At 49.7% G+C, this 13,843-nt stretch overlaps 1 protein-coding gene across 1 annotated transcript in view; it reads left to right on the forward strand.

The window, feature by feature from the left end:
* Positions 1–13,843, forward strand: part of CEP164 (centrosomal protein 164) — a 71,238-nt gene that overhangs the window by 24,024 nt on the left and 33,371 nt on the right. The window contains exons 4-7 of the mRNA XM_007446913.1: positions 1,440–1,638; positions 8,145–8,300; positions 8,694–8,828; positions 9,469–9,546. Of these exons, the coding sequence (XP_007446975.1) occupies positions 1,440–1,638; positions 8,145–8,300; positions 8,694–8,828; positions 9,469–9,546 (568 nt within the window). The remainder of the gene's footprint in view (positions 1–1,439; positions 1,639–8,144; positions 8,301–8,693; positions 8,829–9,468; positions 9,547–13,843) is intronic.

Here is a 13,843-nt window from a genome sequence, read left to right on the forward strand (position 1 = left end):
CTGTGACCATGGTGTACAAATGTCTGTTCGAATCTCTGCTTTCAGTTCTTTTGGGTATGCATCCAGAGGTGGAATTTCTGGTTCAAATGGTAATTCTATTTTTAATTTTTTGAGGAACTGTCATACTGTGTTCACTGTGGCTACACCATTTTCCATTCCCACCAGTAGTGCACCAGGGTTCCAGTTTCTCTACATCCTTGCCAGCGCTTGTTATTTTCTGCTCTTTTTTTTTTTTGGCCACGCCCTGCAGCATGTGAGATTTTAGTTCCCCAACCAGCAATCGAACCCGGGCCCTTAGCAGTGAGAGTCCTAACCGCTGGACTGCCAGGGAATGCCCATATTTTCTGCTTTTTTGATAATAGCCATGCTAACGGGTGTGAAGTGACATTTCATTGTAGTTTTAATTTTCACTTCCCTAATCTTTAGTGGTGTTGAGCATCTTCTCATGTGCTTCTTGGCCATTTGTATGTCTTTTTATCTTTTACCTCTGATATTTTTCCTGTTTTACCGCATATTTTCTCTTTTATTTGAATTAAGATTGAGCTTGTCAAATTTCATAAGGAGCCTGATTGGGATTGTATTGGATTTATACATTAATTTGAGGATTATTGGCATGTTTACAGACTTGAATCTTTCTATTCAGGAACACTGGGTGTCTCTCCAATTGTTTTTTCTTCCCCTGAATTTTCAATAAAGCTATATGAAGATTTTGCACACTTTGGATTTATTCCTGGGTATTGCATCCTTTATATTGCTATTGTGATTTTTTTTTTTTTTTCTATTAGCTGTCCTGATGGATTACTGATAATGGTGGGTGGGTTGAATGGCTTATTTTAGACTTTATTTATGAAAATATTAAGCAAGTTCTATCCCAGAATTTATCTCCATGGTACCCTAGTGTTTGTATTTATCCATCTAAAACCAAGTTTATTCCTGCTCTAGTCTACCATGAATTCTCAGGAACCTTAACAATTAAACGTCTCCATCTAGAGAAGTCCTTAGGTATCCCAATCATCTGTTTCTATCTAAGGAAACTCCTTATTCTTAGCCAAATGGTACCCGTCAATTTTTATTTTTTTAATTTTGGCTGCACTGGGTCGTTGTTGTGGTGCGGGCTCTTCGTTGCAGCGCACGGGCTTCTCTCTAGTTGTGGCACGCGGGCTTAGTTGCCCCGAGGCATGTGGGAGCTTAGTTCCCTGACCAGGGGTCGAACCCACGTCTCCTGCATTGGAAGGCGGATTCCTAACCGCTGGACCATAAGGAAAGTCCCTACCCTTCCATGTTGTGTTACTCCTTTCCTCTCTTCTTCCTTTTCTCTCTCTCCCCTTCTCCCCACAGTTCTTCCTTCTTCTCTGCCTCCTTGCCATTTTTCTTCTTTTTTTTCCTGTGTAGCTTTGGACCTGAGCAGGGACTAACCTGTGACCTCTGCTCATCCCCAGCCAGGACATCACAGGTGATATTTACTATTTCAACTTTGCCAACGGGCAGTCCATGTGGGACCATCCCTGTGATGAGCACTATCGGAACTTGGTGATCCAAGAGCGGGGGAAACTGTCCACTCCTGGGGCCATTAAGAAGAAAAAAAAGAAAAAGGAAAAGAAAGACAAGAAGGACAAAGAGACCTCCAAAAGTCCCCTGGTGAGTCAGTGGATGCCAGCTCTCAGAGAGGCCAGGCCTGAAACCTGAGGGATATCAGGAACCTCTAGCTGTTTACAGCTGGGAGGTTAAGAATAACAACAATAATATAGTAACTTTTTGATAGTGCCTCATCTGAATTATGCCTGTCTTCTGGCAAATTTTCCTTTCAGGCTTCTAGAAGTGGTTACTATCTCTAAGCAATTTCTTTTTCCCCCTTGGGAGGCACATATGACATAATAGGATTAGTGAGTGGGTGCCCTGCTGAGGATGGGGTTTTGCAGTGACGCCGTCTGCCCCTCTGGATAGTCGAGGCACAGGGAGCACTTGGCGGAGGCCAGAGAACCCAGAGGAGCGAGTGCCTCTCCTCTCCTTTCTGAGCCAGGCTTTCCTCGTGTGGGTTCTTCATGTGTCTCAGTGGTGCAAATTCCTAGATGTTTGATGAGCCATAATTCAGTTGTCAGAACATCAGTGCCTTCAAGATCCAGAAAGAAAAGCTTGAGGCTTTATCTGGCCCTGTGGATGGCCTTTGCTGTCGGTGTCCTCGGTTCATGGTGGATAACTGACATTTGATTGCAGTGTCATCACCTTGGTCCCAAGTAGCTTTTTTACTCAGAGTTGAAAGTTATCTTTCCGATTATCATTCTATTTGTCCCTCCAGATGTGAGGCAGGTGGGCCACATTGAGGAGAGGGAGGGACTTTGGAACCCAGTTTAGCCAGATGGGGAACACTGGGAATACCTTTTCAACCCTCTTAATGGTCGAGTTGATTTGCTCTCTTATTTATAGTCTTTATTTCCCACTGGTGCCTGGTGCTTTCTTCTCAGTGAAGATTTCCTCCGTCTTCCTTCCTTTGCAAGGTGTCAGTTCTGACATTGGATAGTAGCTGATGAATTTATCCCTTTTAATCATTTCCAAGCTCTACAGTTACTCCCCCCCCCACCCCAATATTACTAATCATGGTTCTGAGAAATAAGACAGCAAGTCCATTCTTCCAGGTGGAGAAAAGAGAATAGGTAATTTCCAAAGAGGCTGAATTTTCTAATGGCATGTGTTTGAAAGGTAAAAGATGTATAATGGGCTTTTCACTAACCCCAGACTATTTTAGATCATAATCAGCATCTGGGCAGGCTCTGGCATGACTGAAGGTGAGAGAGGGAATGAAGTGAGGGTTCTGGGGTGGAGGGTTGGGTAATAGACTGAGCTCTGGGTGTGTGACTGAGTTCCTGGAGCTCCCTGTTAAAAAGGATTCCTCCTGTGGTTTCAGGAGCTGAGGGCAAGTGGACTGCCCTGGGCTGCCAGTCTGGATCTTAGGGCCCAGGACAGGCGCAAACCAGAGTTTGTCCAGGGGCAGGCCTGACCAGGTGGGCGACCGGGCTCAGGTGGTTTGGGCTCTCTGGAGGAGAGCTGGGTGGAGTTTAGGGTGAATGTTTGCAGGATGTGGTTGATCTTTTACGGTTTTGTCTACCCCGAGGTTCCCTGACTGTGTGGACCTCTCTTGAGCAGTACCAACTCTTGCCTTTGGTAGAAGACCTAGTCCAAGTTCCCAAGGCTCGGTTCACTGCTTATGTTTCCCCTCTTTCCTCCCTTCTTAGGCTCTTTCTGATAGTCCTTGATAAGGATGGTGGATTTTATGAAATTAACCAATCACAGAATTGAGAGCTTGATGGTACCTTTGGGCTAATCTAGTTGGTGATTTTCAGACTTTTGTTAGCAATGGAACCCTGTCTTCATATCAGTTCTCCTGTAGAGGGCCAGTGGATAAAGAAGTGGAGCTGCTCTGGTTGAACCTGGGGGTGTGGGTCTTGGTGATGCCTGTTCCCTGTCACATGCCCACCGTAGCAGCCCCCAAGGTACCAGGCGGAACCAATATGTGGGTTCCATGGCGCAAGGTTTGTAAGCCATTGATCTCGTTGAACCTCCTCTTTATAGATAAGGAAACTAGGGCCCAGAAATCGGGGAGTTTTTAGCTTTTCTTCCCTCATGGGTTTGTTTTTCTTTAAATGGAGGGTGGGTTTCTGCTAAGGGTTTGCCAAGGGCTAAGGTAGCAAGTAGAAACCAGAAGTGCTTTGTCTTAGTTTTCTCTGCCTGTTTATATACCCATCTAGGAAACACAGCCTGAGCAGGGACTTCTGCCTTCTTCCTCCTTTCTCCGTGGCCCATCCCCTCTCTCAGCACCTGGGCTGGCTGATCTGGACCTAGACCAAGAGATGCAGGCTAGAAGTGAGGGCTCCTTTAAGAAAGGGAAGAGCCCACGTATGCTGGCTGACACCCCTAGGTCTCTCACGGGCTCCCTGCCCAGCAAGCTACAGCCACTCAAGGGCCAAGCTTCCCGAACCCACCAGATCTTTGCCGACGTGGAGAAAATCTTAGGCAGGGCCCCAGCCCACTGCAGGACAGAATTAGGTGATCAGCAGGGTCTGGAGAAAACCCAGCAGGCGACAGAGAAAATCTACCTGGGGTTTTCAGACCCTGAAATAGAAGAGCTGGAAATGAGGACCAGACAGCAGAAACCTGGCGCTTTGGGCCCTGACCACAGCGGGCCCTTCCGGAATGGGCAGGACGTGTTAGAGAGCAGGAGCCAGGCCTTGGCCCACTCGAAGTTTTCGGAAGCCCTCAAGGGCCTGCAGCTGAAAGGGGAGCAGCACAGCCATAACATGGCCAAGCGGAGCTCCACTGGCCCCGGGGGGGACAAGGGCCAGAGCCCCATTCCCTCGCCGTCCCCTGAGGAGGATCCCTCCCTGTCCCTTTGTTCTTCTGACCCCATGCTGCCTGCCAGGAAGAGCAAGCCGTTCTTGTTAGTCAGCAGCCCAGCTGAAGACCAGAGCTGGCAGGGCGTTTCTGGGGAAGGGGGCAGCATGGGCAAGGGCAGGAGGAGGAGAGAGCCCCCGGGATTGTGGATGAGACATGTCTCCAAGCTTGTCCACAAGGACGCCCCTTGGGGCAGCAAGAAAATAGAGCCCGAAGACCCTGAGGCTCCAGGGGCCTCAGCCAAAGGTCCACCTCAGGGGCTCTTGCTAATACCCCCTGATACCCTGGTCTCAGAATCAGCCCAGAGCGCCCCTGCAGTCGCCTCGCAGGCCCCTCGAGGGTCTCCTGCTAGTGAGAAGACACCACCCCCAGGCTCTCTGGAGCCCCCTGAAGAAGACAGGAGGCTGGGCAGGTTTGGGCCTGACTTGGAGAGCAGCAGCAGCAGCCTGGCCTCTCACCTGGGCTCTGAGGTCCTGGGGGAGGTGACCAACTTCCCGTGGGACCTGCAGAGCTCACGGGGGTCTGAGCGGGGTGTGGGTCAGTCAGGCCCCGGACCCAGGGAGCAGCACCCCAGCCCCTTCCTGGTGCCCCAGTTGTCCCACACGCAGAGCTCTGCTGAGGAGCAGTCAGAGAGTGAAGACTACTCTGAGGACCAGAGGTTCTACCAGCACATCCTGCAGACGTTCAAGCTCTCCAGGCGGCTGGAGGGCCCGGGGCCGCCCGAGAGCGCGCGGGACAGGCCGTGCGGAGACCTTGCCAGCGTGGTCTGCCGCCTGGCAGCCGAGTCTTCCAGGATGTCTAGTGAGGGCGAGCACGAGGCCATCAGAGCCATGGGCTCCAGGTTTCTGTCTTGGGGGCCAGAGATGCGGGAGCGTCCTCAGAAGGTGGCCGGTGCCCCGGCTGGGCAGGAGGCCTTTCAGCAAGCTCGTTTCCGGCCAAGCAGCAGCCCCCTCAGGCAGGGGCTGGTCAAGCTGAGTTCCAGCAGAGGGCTTGCTCCAGAGCCAGGCAAGATGCAGCTTCTCAACCAGGTAGGCTTCTTAGAGAGCACGGCCTTCAGGCTCAGTGAACTTGACAGGGAGGGAGCAGGTTGAGCTGACACCCTAACACAGCCAGCAGGTCTGCTTTCCTGTTATCTGTCCTTGCTTGGTAACTATTGATGCCTTAACCACCCAGGATGGCCATCTTGTGGGATGACATGCAGTCCTTGTTTCTTCTGCCCCATCGCCTGCCAGATGGGGGCTGAGGGTATCTAGATTTGCCTTCCCTTGACCTAACTGCACTTCGTGGGTGGTTCACGTGCTCTGAAGATGCTCAGTTTTGAGGGTGAGCAAGGTGGCACTTATCCTGGCACTCATGCAAGATATAGGTACTGTCCCAGGATTTGGGAAGCCTTCCCCATCCGCTGGTTATGGAGAGGTCCTCCCAAGTAGACACCCTACCCCCAGCCTCTGAACTTAGTCCCTTCTGGGAATCACACAGAACTAGAGAGTTAACACTGTCATGAGAGGCTGAAGCCCAGGCTCTCTCTGCCGTTCAGTGAGCTGCTTCTGCTCCTTGCTTCCCAGGGTTTCCAGAACCATGTGAATAACCTGTGTCAGGCTTGTGCTGACCGCGTGGGCCTTCACTTCCTCCCCTATTGGGATCTACCAAAGGGTTGGGCTTGCCCTGTCATTCTGACTCTTTTTCCCTTTAAGGAGTCACCACTTGCTTCATTCAGAAGTCAAATTGGATCACAGACCACCATGGGGGTCGATCTGCATTTCCCCGGCTATTCTTTTGCTGTTGCCCAGCTGTGGCTTTGCCAAGTTGTTACCTCGGTTCCTAATTGCTGGGGTGCCCTGGTTCTCCGTTAGCTCTAATAACTACTGTAGCACTATAAATATCAGATAAGCTGCAGATTATCCTGAAAGTTTTAATTAGCCCAATGGCTGCAAGTTTATCCTCTCTGAAGGACAACGCCACGCACAGCCGATAGTGTGTGATCAGCTAGGAGCCAGGGATGCATAATTTCCCTGCTAACTGCTGATTTGGTAAAGGCCTGGGAGAACAAAGCCCTCAGCGGGTCTGTCTCCCTCCCTCAGGCCCCCAGCACATTAGCAAATTAGCCATGTTAGGAGTCTGTAATTTTCCATAAATATAGTACGGGAAGAATTTTACTCGCTGATCCACTGGGCTGGCTGGGGGGAGCAGGCTGGGTTTGCTAACAGTTCACCTCAGAGCAGATTTCCTGGGCTCCTTTTCCGCCATAGCCAGGAGGCAGTGTACAATACCGGCTAAGAGATTGCCCTGTCTGCCGTCATTGCAGGCCCTATGATTTGGGGCAGGGGTCTTGACCTCACCAGTCTCCGTTTGCTCTTGTGGGGACTGTGGCCTCCGATGGTTTTGACAGTGAAATGAGACAGGCACTTACCCCGGTGCCCAGGGCTCAGGCAAAGTTGGCCAACTTTTTTATTATCAGCTCCTTTTCTGCCTAATGAAGATACCCTGCAACAGGCCAGGTGACTGGGAACTTTCAAAGGTTTGGGAGGGGGTCTTGTGTCACCTTTCAGATAAGCATCTGATGCCCTTCCCATGCAGAAATGGGTCGTGTTCAGAGCCCACCCGGTGGTCTGGCCCCAGGCCCAGCTGCGGGTGAGAAGATGGGCCACCTGAACTCTGCCTGACCTCCTCAGCTTCCCCTTTCTTCAGTCCCCATGGGATTAGAGAGGAATGGAATTTTTGTGTTGTTTTATACACAATTTAAGTTTGAGGATATTTAAAGAGCTCTTTGTAAACTGTCCCCAGAATGCTATCCTGCCTCAGCTTCTAAGCCCAGACTACTGTGATGTGAATCCCTGTAATGATAGCAATTCCACAGCGCTGGTGTAGCCCTGGGCCACACACAGGTGCTCCTTGCTGTCAGTATCTCATTTGAATTTCTCAACAAACCTTCTTAAGTAGCAAGACACACATCATCTCTGTCTTGCAGATGAGTAAACTGAGAATCCAAGAGTCCGTGAGGACCCAAGGTCTCACAAATTCTGCCACCCAGTTGGTTTCTTTCCCCAGTCTTCACTGGCACAAAGCCTTCATTTGGCCATCCTAAGAACAGGGCAAAGGAGGGGCCGGCACAGTCCTCTGGCGAGGCTCCCTCCAGCCCCTTTCCTCATCAGTGGAGAACGGAAAGAGAGTTCTTTTGTTGCTCATGTGTATTTTTCATAGTTAATATTTATTTTAATTGATGTAATACATGCCCATGTTATTAAACAATGTCAAGTCGAACCAAAAGGCATAGAACGAAATATAGCATTTCTCGGGTGTGGGTACCCCTCCCCAGAGGCAACGACTCTCTTCCAGTGTTTGCTTCCATATTTGTAAATAATATGCTTAGACTGCTTTTTCTTGGTTCATCCGTTTTCAACTTTATTGAGACTTCTCATGCTGGTAGATGAGGCTTTTGTCTCTCTTCCCCCCAACCCCCTAACTTCCTCTGTGGCTTCGGAGGGAGAGCAGAGTCCTCTGCAGTATCTGCCAGATGTGAAAGAGCCATTTGCTGAGAGACGTGCACAGAGTTACGAGAATCAGGAAACCAGCCCGTGATTCTCACACGGCTGGCACAATGGTAATTTTTGGATGTTGTGTTTCATTAGCAGCCTCTGAACGGAGGCGGTTTAAATTTGAGCGGGCAGGATTTAGAAGTTTTATTTTTATATCCATCTCCACATTCTCAGAGCCCTGTGGTTTCTTGGGTTTGTAACAGGATGTTTTCTGTTGCCCAGGCCCTGGGCTCCCCGTTAGCCCCCCTCCACATTCCTGTCGGGGGTCTGGCCCCGTTAAGGGGCCTGGTGGATGCCCCGCCCTCCGCTCTTCGTGGATCTCAAAGTGTGAGCCTGGGGAGCTCGGTGGAGTCTGGTCAGCATGGAGAACTCTCACTGGTAAATGCTTTTTCTTGTGTTCAGTGTAGTTACCATGGGGCCTCCATGTTCCATGCTAGGAACCGTGACCCATGGATGAGAAATAGAGGGCACGGGCTGAGTCCTCAATGCTCATAATCTAGTGGGGAAGGTGAGTCACACCTGGAGGATGCTGAACAGGGGCTCTGGGTGGTGGAGGATGGACCCAGGGCATAGGGACTGCAGTGGTGATTTCCCAGTCCCTGCAGCCAGGGCAGCAGGAGTTGGACAGGGAGGGATCAGTGAGCTGGAGCTGCTGGGGTCAGCTTCCTGGAGGTGGTGGGCTTGCTCTGGGAGCCATCTAAACAGAAAGAGAGAGGAGAAGGCAGAGGGTCTTCCCTGTAAGTGCCTTGGTTTTCCTTCTCTATTTTGGAGCCTTCACAGGGTCTCAAGACTTCTGTGTATACAAAGGGTCTCCTGGGCTCCATCCATGAGGACAAGAATGCTCTCAGCCTCTTGGCTTTAGGAGAGGAGACCAATGAAGAGGATGAGGCGGAGAGTGACAACCAGGTAAGAATGAATCCTTTTCTTGGCCTGGAAACCCTCTGTGCTATAAAAAAAAAAATTTTTTTTTTAAATTGTGGTCAAATACGTATACCATTTTAACCACTTTTAAGTGTACAGTTCAGTGACCTTAACTACCTTCACATTGTTGTACAGTCATCACCACTATCCATCTCCAGAACTTGTTCATAATCCCAGAGAGACTCTGTACCCTTTAAACAAAGCTCTGCATCCTCCCCTCTCCCCAGTCCCTGATCTACTCTGTCTCTATGAATTTGCCTATTCTAGATATTTCATATAAGTGGAATCATACTGTCTTTGTCCTTTTATGTCTGGCTTCTTTCATGTAGCATAATGTTTTCAGGGTTCATCCATGTTGTAGCACATGTGGCTGGATAATACTCCATTGTATGAATATACCATATTTTGTTTAGCCGTTCATCTGCTGGTGGATAGTTGAGCTGTCTTTACCTTTTGGCTAACTTCTGTGCTACTTTGAAAATAAGTGAAAATGATTTTCCAGCCCACAGCTTCATTCCTTGCTCAGTCTGTATACCTGCTGGGTCTGACCCAGAAAGTATAACCAGTGAGGAGCTTCTCGGCCCCCTGGGCTGACCAGTTTCCTTGCCATCGTTTTCATTTTCAGAGTGTCCGAAGCTCAAGTGAGCTTCTTAAGAACCTGCACCTGGACATCGGGGCACTGGGGGGTGACTTCGAGTATGAGGTAAGAGCCTGAAGCCCCTGCAGGCAGATGCCTCAGCCTGGCAGGTCCCTCCTTCCTTTCTTTTTTTAAAAAAATATTTATTTATTTATCTATTTGGCTGCGCCGGGTCTTAGTTGCGGCATGCGGGATCTTTAGTTGCGGCATGCGGGATCTAGTTCCCTGACCCAGGGATCGAACCCAGGCCGCCTGCATTGGGAGTGCGCAGTCTCAACCACTGGACCACCAGGGAAGTCCCCCTCCTTCCTTCTTAAGCCTTTCTCCTTGTGGGAGACTTATTTGGAAAGAGTACCATTTTGTCCCAGTCCTGTCCAGATGGGATTTCTGGGGTTTGGGGAAGCACAAGCAGGGAAAGGAATTCATCCATTCACTCATTTCTCAGATAACCACCGTTTATTGAATGTTTCTACATGAGGCACTTTGCTAGGTGCTATTGGCCACGCACACCTCAGTTAGCTGTGATCCCTGCCCTCAAAGAGTTTACAGTCTCATAAAAGAGAGACTTACGTAGCTGGGACTCGGAGTGGAATGCAGTGCCGCCTTCAGGGTGGTAAAACACAGTGTTGTGGCTGGGGAGATGTCAGGGTCTCCTGTCCGTTTGAAAGGCCTTATTGAGAATCTGACATCTGAGGTGAGCCAGGAAGGATGGTGGGTGGGACCTGACTAGCAGAGGCGAGTGGTGAGGGAGCGCTCCAGCTGCAGGGCACTGCACAGGAGCAGAGCACGAGGGTGTCTCCTTTGCCTGGAGCCTAGGGCGCGTGTGGGAGAGGAGTGGGGAAATGGGGCTGTGGAGGTAGGTTGGGCTGGGTCGTGGAGGACCTGAGTGCCAGCTGAGAAGTTGGGACTGGGTTACACCGGCACTGGGAGCCATGGGAGGTTTTGAACAGAGGTGTAATGCCATCCAGATGCTTAGCATTTGTCTAATGCTGGCCGTGTGGCGGCAGCTGTGCTGTGGTCGATCCCAGCACTGGTAAGGAGTGGCCTGGGAGGGCCTCTGGGAGTGTGCAGTTGGAGAGAAAGGATGCTGGGCACTCTGTGCTTAGTGAGCGCTTAGTACATGTTGAATAAATGAATATTTAGGAAACTGTAAAGCAGGGCCAGGTGTGTAAAGAGCTCGAGCACAGGTACACTCTTTGGAGGAGTTCTGAGGGCAGAGAAATTACCTGCCCAGAGATGAGGGAGAACTTGGATGAGACAACATTTGACTCTGGTCTTGAAGAGTAGGGAAGTTTTAGACGTGGGGGTGGAAGGGATGTTTTAGGCAGGTGGACAGCTTGAGCAAAGGCACAAGGCCTGGGAAATGCAGAATATGGATGGGACTAGCTTCCGGAATATCCCCCCAGCAGTCCTGCTGCTTCTCATCTCTTTCCAATGCAGAGAGGAACTGATTCATTTTCTCTCCCTTCCACCCTCCCTCCCTCCCTCCCTTCCTTCCTTCCTTCCTTCCTTCCATTTTTGGCTGGGTTGGGCCTTTGTTGCTGCACGCGGGCTTTTCTCTAGTTGCGGTGAGCGGGGGCTACTCTTCGTTGCAGTGAGCGGGGGCTACTCTTCGTTGCAGTGCGCCGGCTTCTCATTGTGATGGCTTCTCTTGTTGCAGAGCACGGGCTCTAGGCATGCAGGCTTCAGTAGTTGCTGCACGCTGGCTCAGTAGTTGTGGCTCGCGGGCTCTAGTGCGCAGGCTCAGCAGTTGTGGCGTACGGGCTTAGTTGCTCCGCGGCATCTGGGATCTTCCCAGACCAGGGCTCGAAACCTGTGTCCCCGGCATTGGCAGGAGGATTCTTAACCACTGCGCAACGAGGGAAGTCCCAGAATGTTCTTTCAAACAAACAAAACCTGAAACTCATCGTGTCGTCCTAATAACTAAAAAACCCGAGTACGTTGTTCTACTTGAAAAAGAACATTCCCTACTATTTGTTCTTGGTCTACTGTCTAATTTATTAATTTTTAACAATTAAGCTTTCTCTAAGTATGTCCAAAGTATTCCACACAACCAATAAATCATGAAGTCAACAACTCAGATTTCCCCAGACATTGAAATATTGATTGCAAGGTCAGTTAAACTTTTCACAAAGTAGAAAATTCTTTTAAAGACTTTGAACTGAAAGAGATCACTCACAATTATTAGAATGACCACAAAACTGACCAGTGAAACAACAGTGCCCGTATCATGGATTTAAATGTTTCCTTATTATCTTTTATTTATGTTCTTATCATCCCTTTCCACGGTCTTATTGTTTCTGACTCTTACTTCTTGGTCGGTCTTATTGTTTCTGACTCTTACTTCTTGGTCTTCAGCTCACCTTGAGAGCTAGGGGGAAGGTCCCAGGTGGGCTGAGGTTGAGAATGCTGGCTGACACCTAGGTGTAGGTGGGCTCTCCCAGGTGACCCAGCTCTAGCCATTGGGCAGGCCCCATGTTATACTTAGGCTCACTCTGTAGCCTCAGAAACTGTCACCATTTTTGGCTCTGCCCAATCAGATATGTTTTGATTATGACTTTGATGCTTTCTGCCACATGACACATTTTCTGAGTGTCATCAACCTGATCTGGCTCTACTTTGACACTGAATGGGGCCTGGTCTGTTGGCATTAAATCCAAAGCCTTCTGTTTTTGGTTCCCTGAAATGATAACTTTATTTCTTCTCATCTGCCATTAAGACCTTATGATGCTGATGGAATCAGTGGCTCAGGTTTTGTGCCTGGAAGGATGTCCATGAGTAGGAATGAGGTGTCAGGAGGACTCGCTGGCTTTTGGAGAAAGAGGGCAGTGGCCACAAGACTGAGCAAATTGAGAGTAAGGATTCTGCCCTGTTCATGTCTGTGTGTCTGGAGCCTGGCCTGCTCCCTGGAACTTAGGAAGTGCGTGGGTATGTTTTGCTGAGCGATTGAGTGGATGAATAGGTGAGTGAATGAATGAGCTATGCTGGGACCAGAGGGTATCCTGGCAGGTCGTGTTGTGCTGTTTTCTTCTCTGGGCTTTCCCAGGTCCTGGGTAGAGTGGACACTGGATCCCCGCTTCAGCTGGTGGATTGAAGATCCCGATGTGGATCAATCATAATGTGCTTTGACTTGGGCTAGTTAATTTTTCCTTTATAATAGTTTACAAATGTCAACACAAAAAGGGATTTTCTTCTTTGACATGTCCTGGATTCTCAAAAGCTTCCCTTCTGATCTTTATATGCTTCTTTGGGGGAGTGGAGCTTTTAAATATATTTTTTATAACCTCTTTAATATAAATAGGCAACCCAGTGCGATGGGGAGAAATGTCTGGAGTGGGAGGTGTTAAATACACTCCCCCCACCCCCACCCCCATCTCTAGCATCCCAGCAGATTTAGTTCTTTTTGCCACATGGAGTGTTGAATTCCTGTGTTCTAACCTCATGCAGGAACTGGGGCTCATCCTGGTGGGGAAGGTTAGTGGTGGGGATGAACGGGGGTTTTAGGACAGACAGAGCTGCCTCTGCTTACCATGCCCTTTAAAATGGCGTTTGTTCCAGTTTATAGACCTTGGGTCCTCTGAGCTGCCCACCTCTTCCCGCTTCTGGGCAGCCCCGGCAGCCTGAGATGGAGAGCTTATTCTGTGGTTTGTTTTACCCTGTTTCGCTGTCAACAATCACTTTGCTCATGATTCCATGAGAGGGCAGTAGGATGGCAAGAATGCCTCTCTCTCTCTTTCTCTCTCTCTCTCTGTCTCCTTCCCCCTCCTCTCCTGCCTTCAACTTACACCCGTTTCTAGTCTGTTACAGAATCAAAGGGATACGTTCCTGGAACAGACACTGAGAATGGATGGGAGTGAAAGAGGGGAGGCTGAAGGGTAGGTGAGCAGGCAGCAGATGGCCTTGTAGTGCTGGTGAAAAGACCATCAGCAGATCAAAGGGGAGGGAGGGAGCTGGGCTTAGAAATAACAGGATGATGTCAGTGTGATTGGAAAGCGCTAACAGCACTGGGGAGCAGTGCAAAGAACTGAGACCGACTGGGTGGGAAGGAGACATGGAAAATAAACCGACTGATGTTTGGCTTGGTGGGGGAGGATCTCCCCAAAACGGGATCAATGCAAGGACATGGTGTTCAGCTCCCCTGTCTCCCACTCCTGCCCTCCTGAGCCGTGTGGAATGTAGGGCCCCTGCCTTTGTGCTCTGGACCGCAGGAGGGGGATTGCAGCATGGGAGACCTCATAGCTTTTGGGGGATATGTTAAATATTCATGAAATGGTTCGTACAGGCACTCTCCTGCACCCCCCTCTTCATGCAGATGGCAAAGTCTTTTTGGAAAAAAACAGCAGGAATTTGCCTTATACTCAAG

The sequence above is a fragment of the Lipotes vexillifer genome, unplaced genomic scaffold (assembly GCF_000442215.2).
Source record: "Lipotes vexillifer unplaced genomic scaffold, Lipotes_vexillifer_v1.1 scaffold1634, whole genome shotgun sequence".
NCBI lineage: Eukaryota > Metazoa > Chordata > Mammalia > Artiodactyla > Lipotidae > Lipotes > Lipotes vexillifer.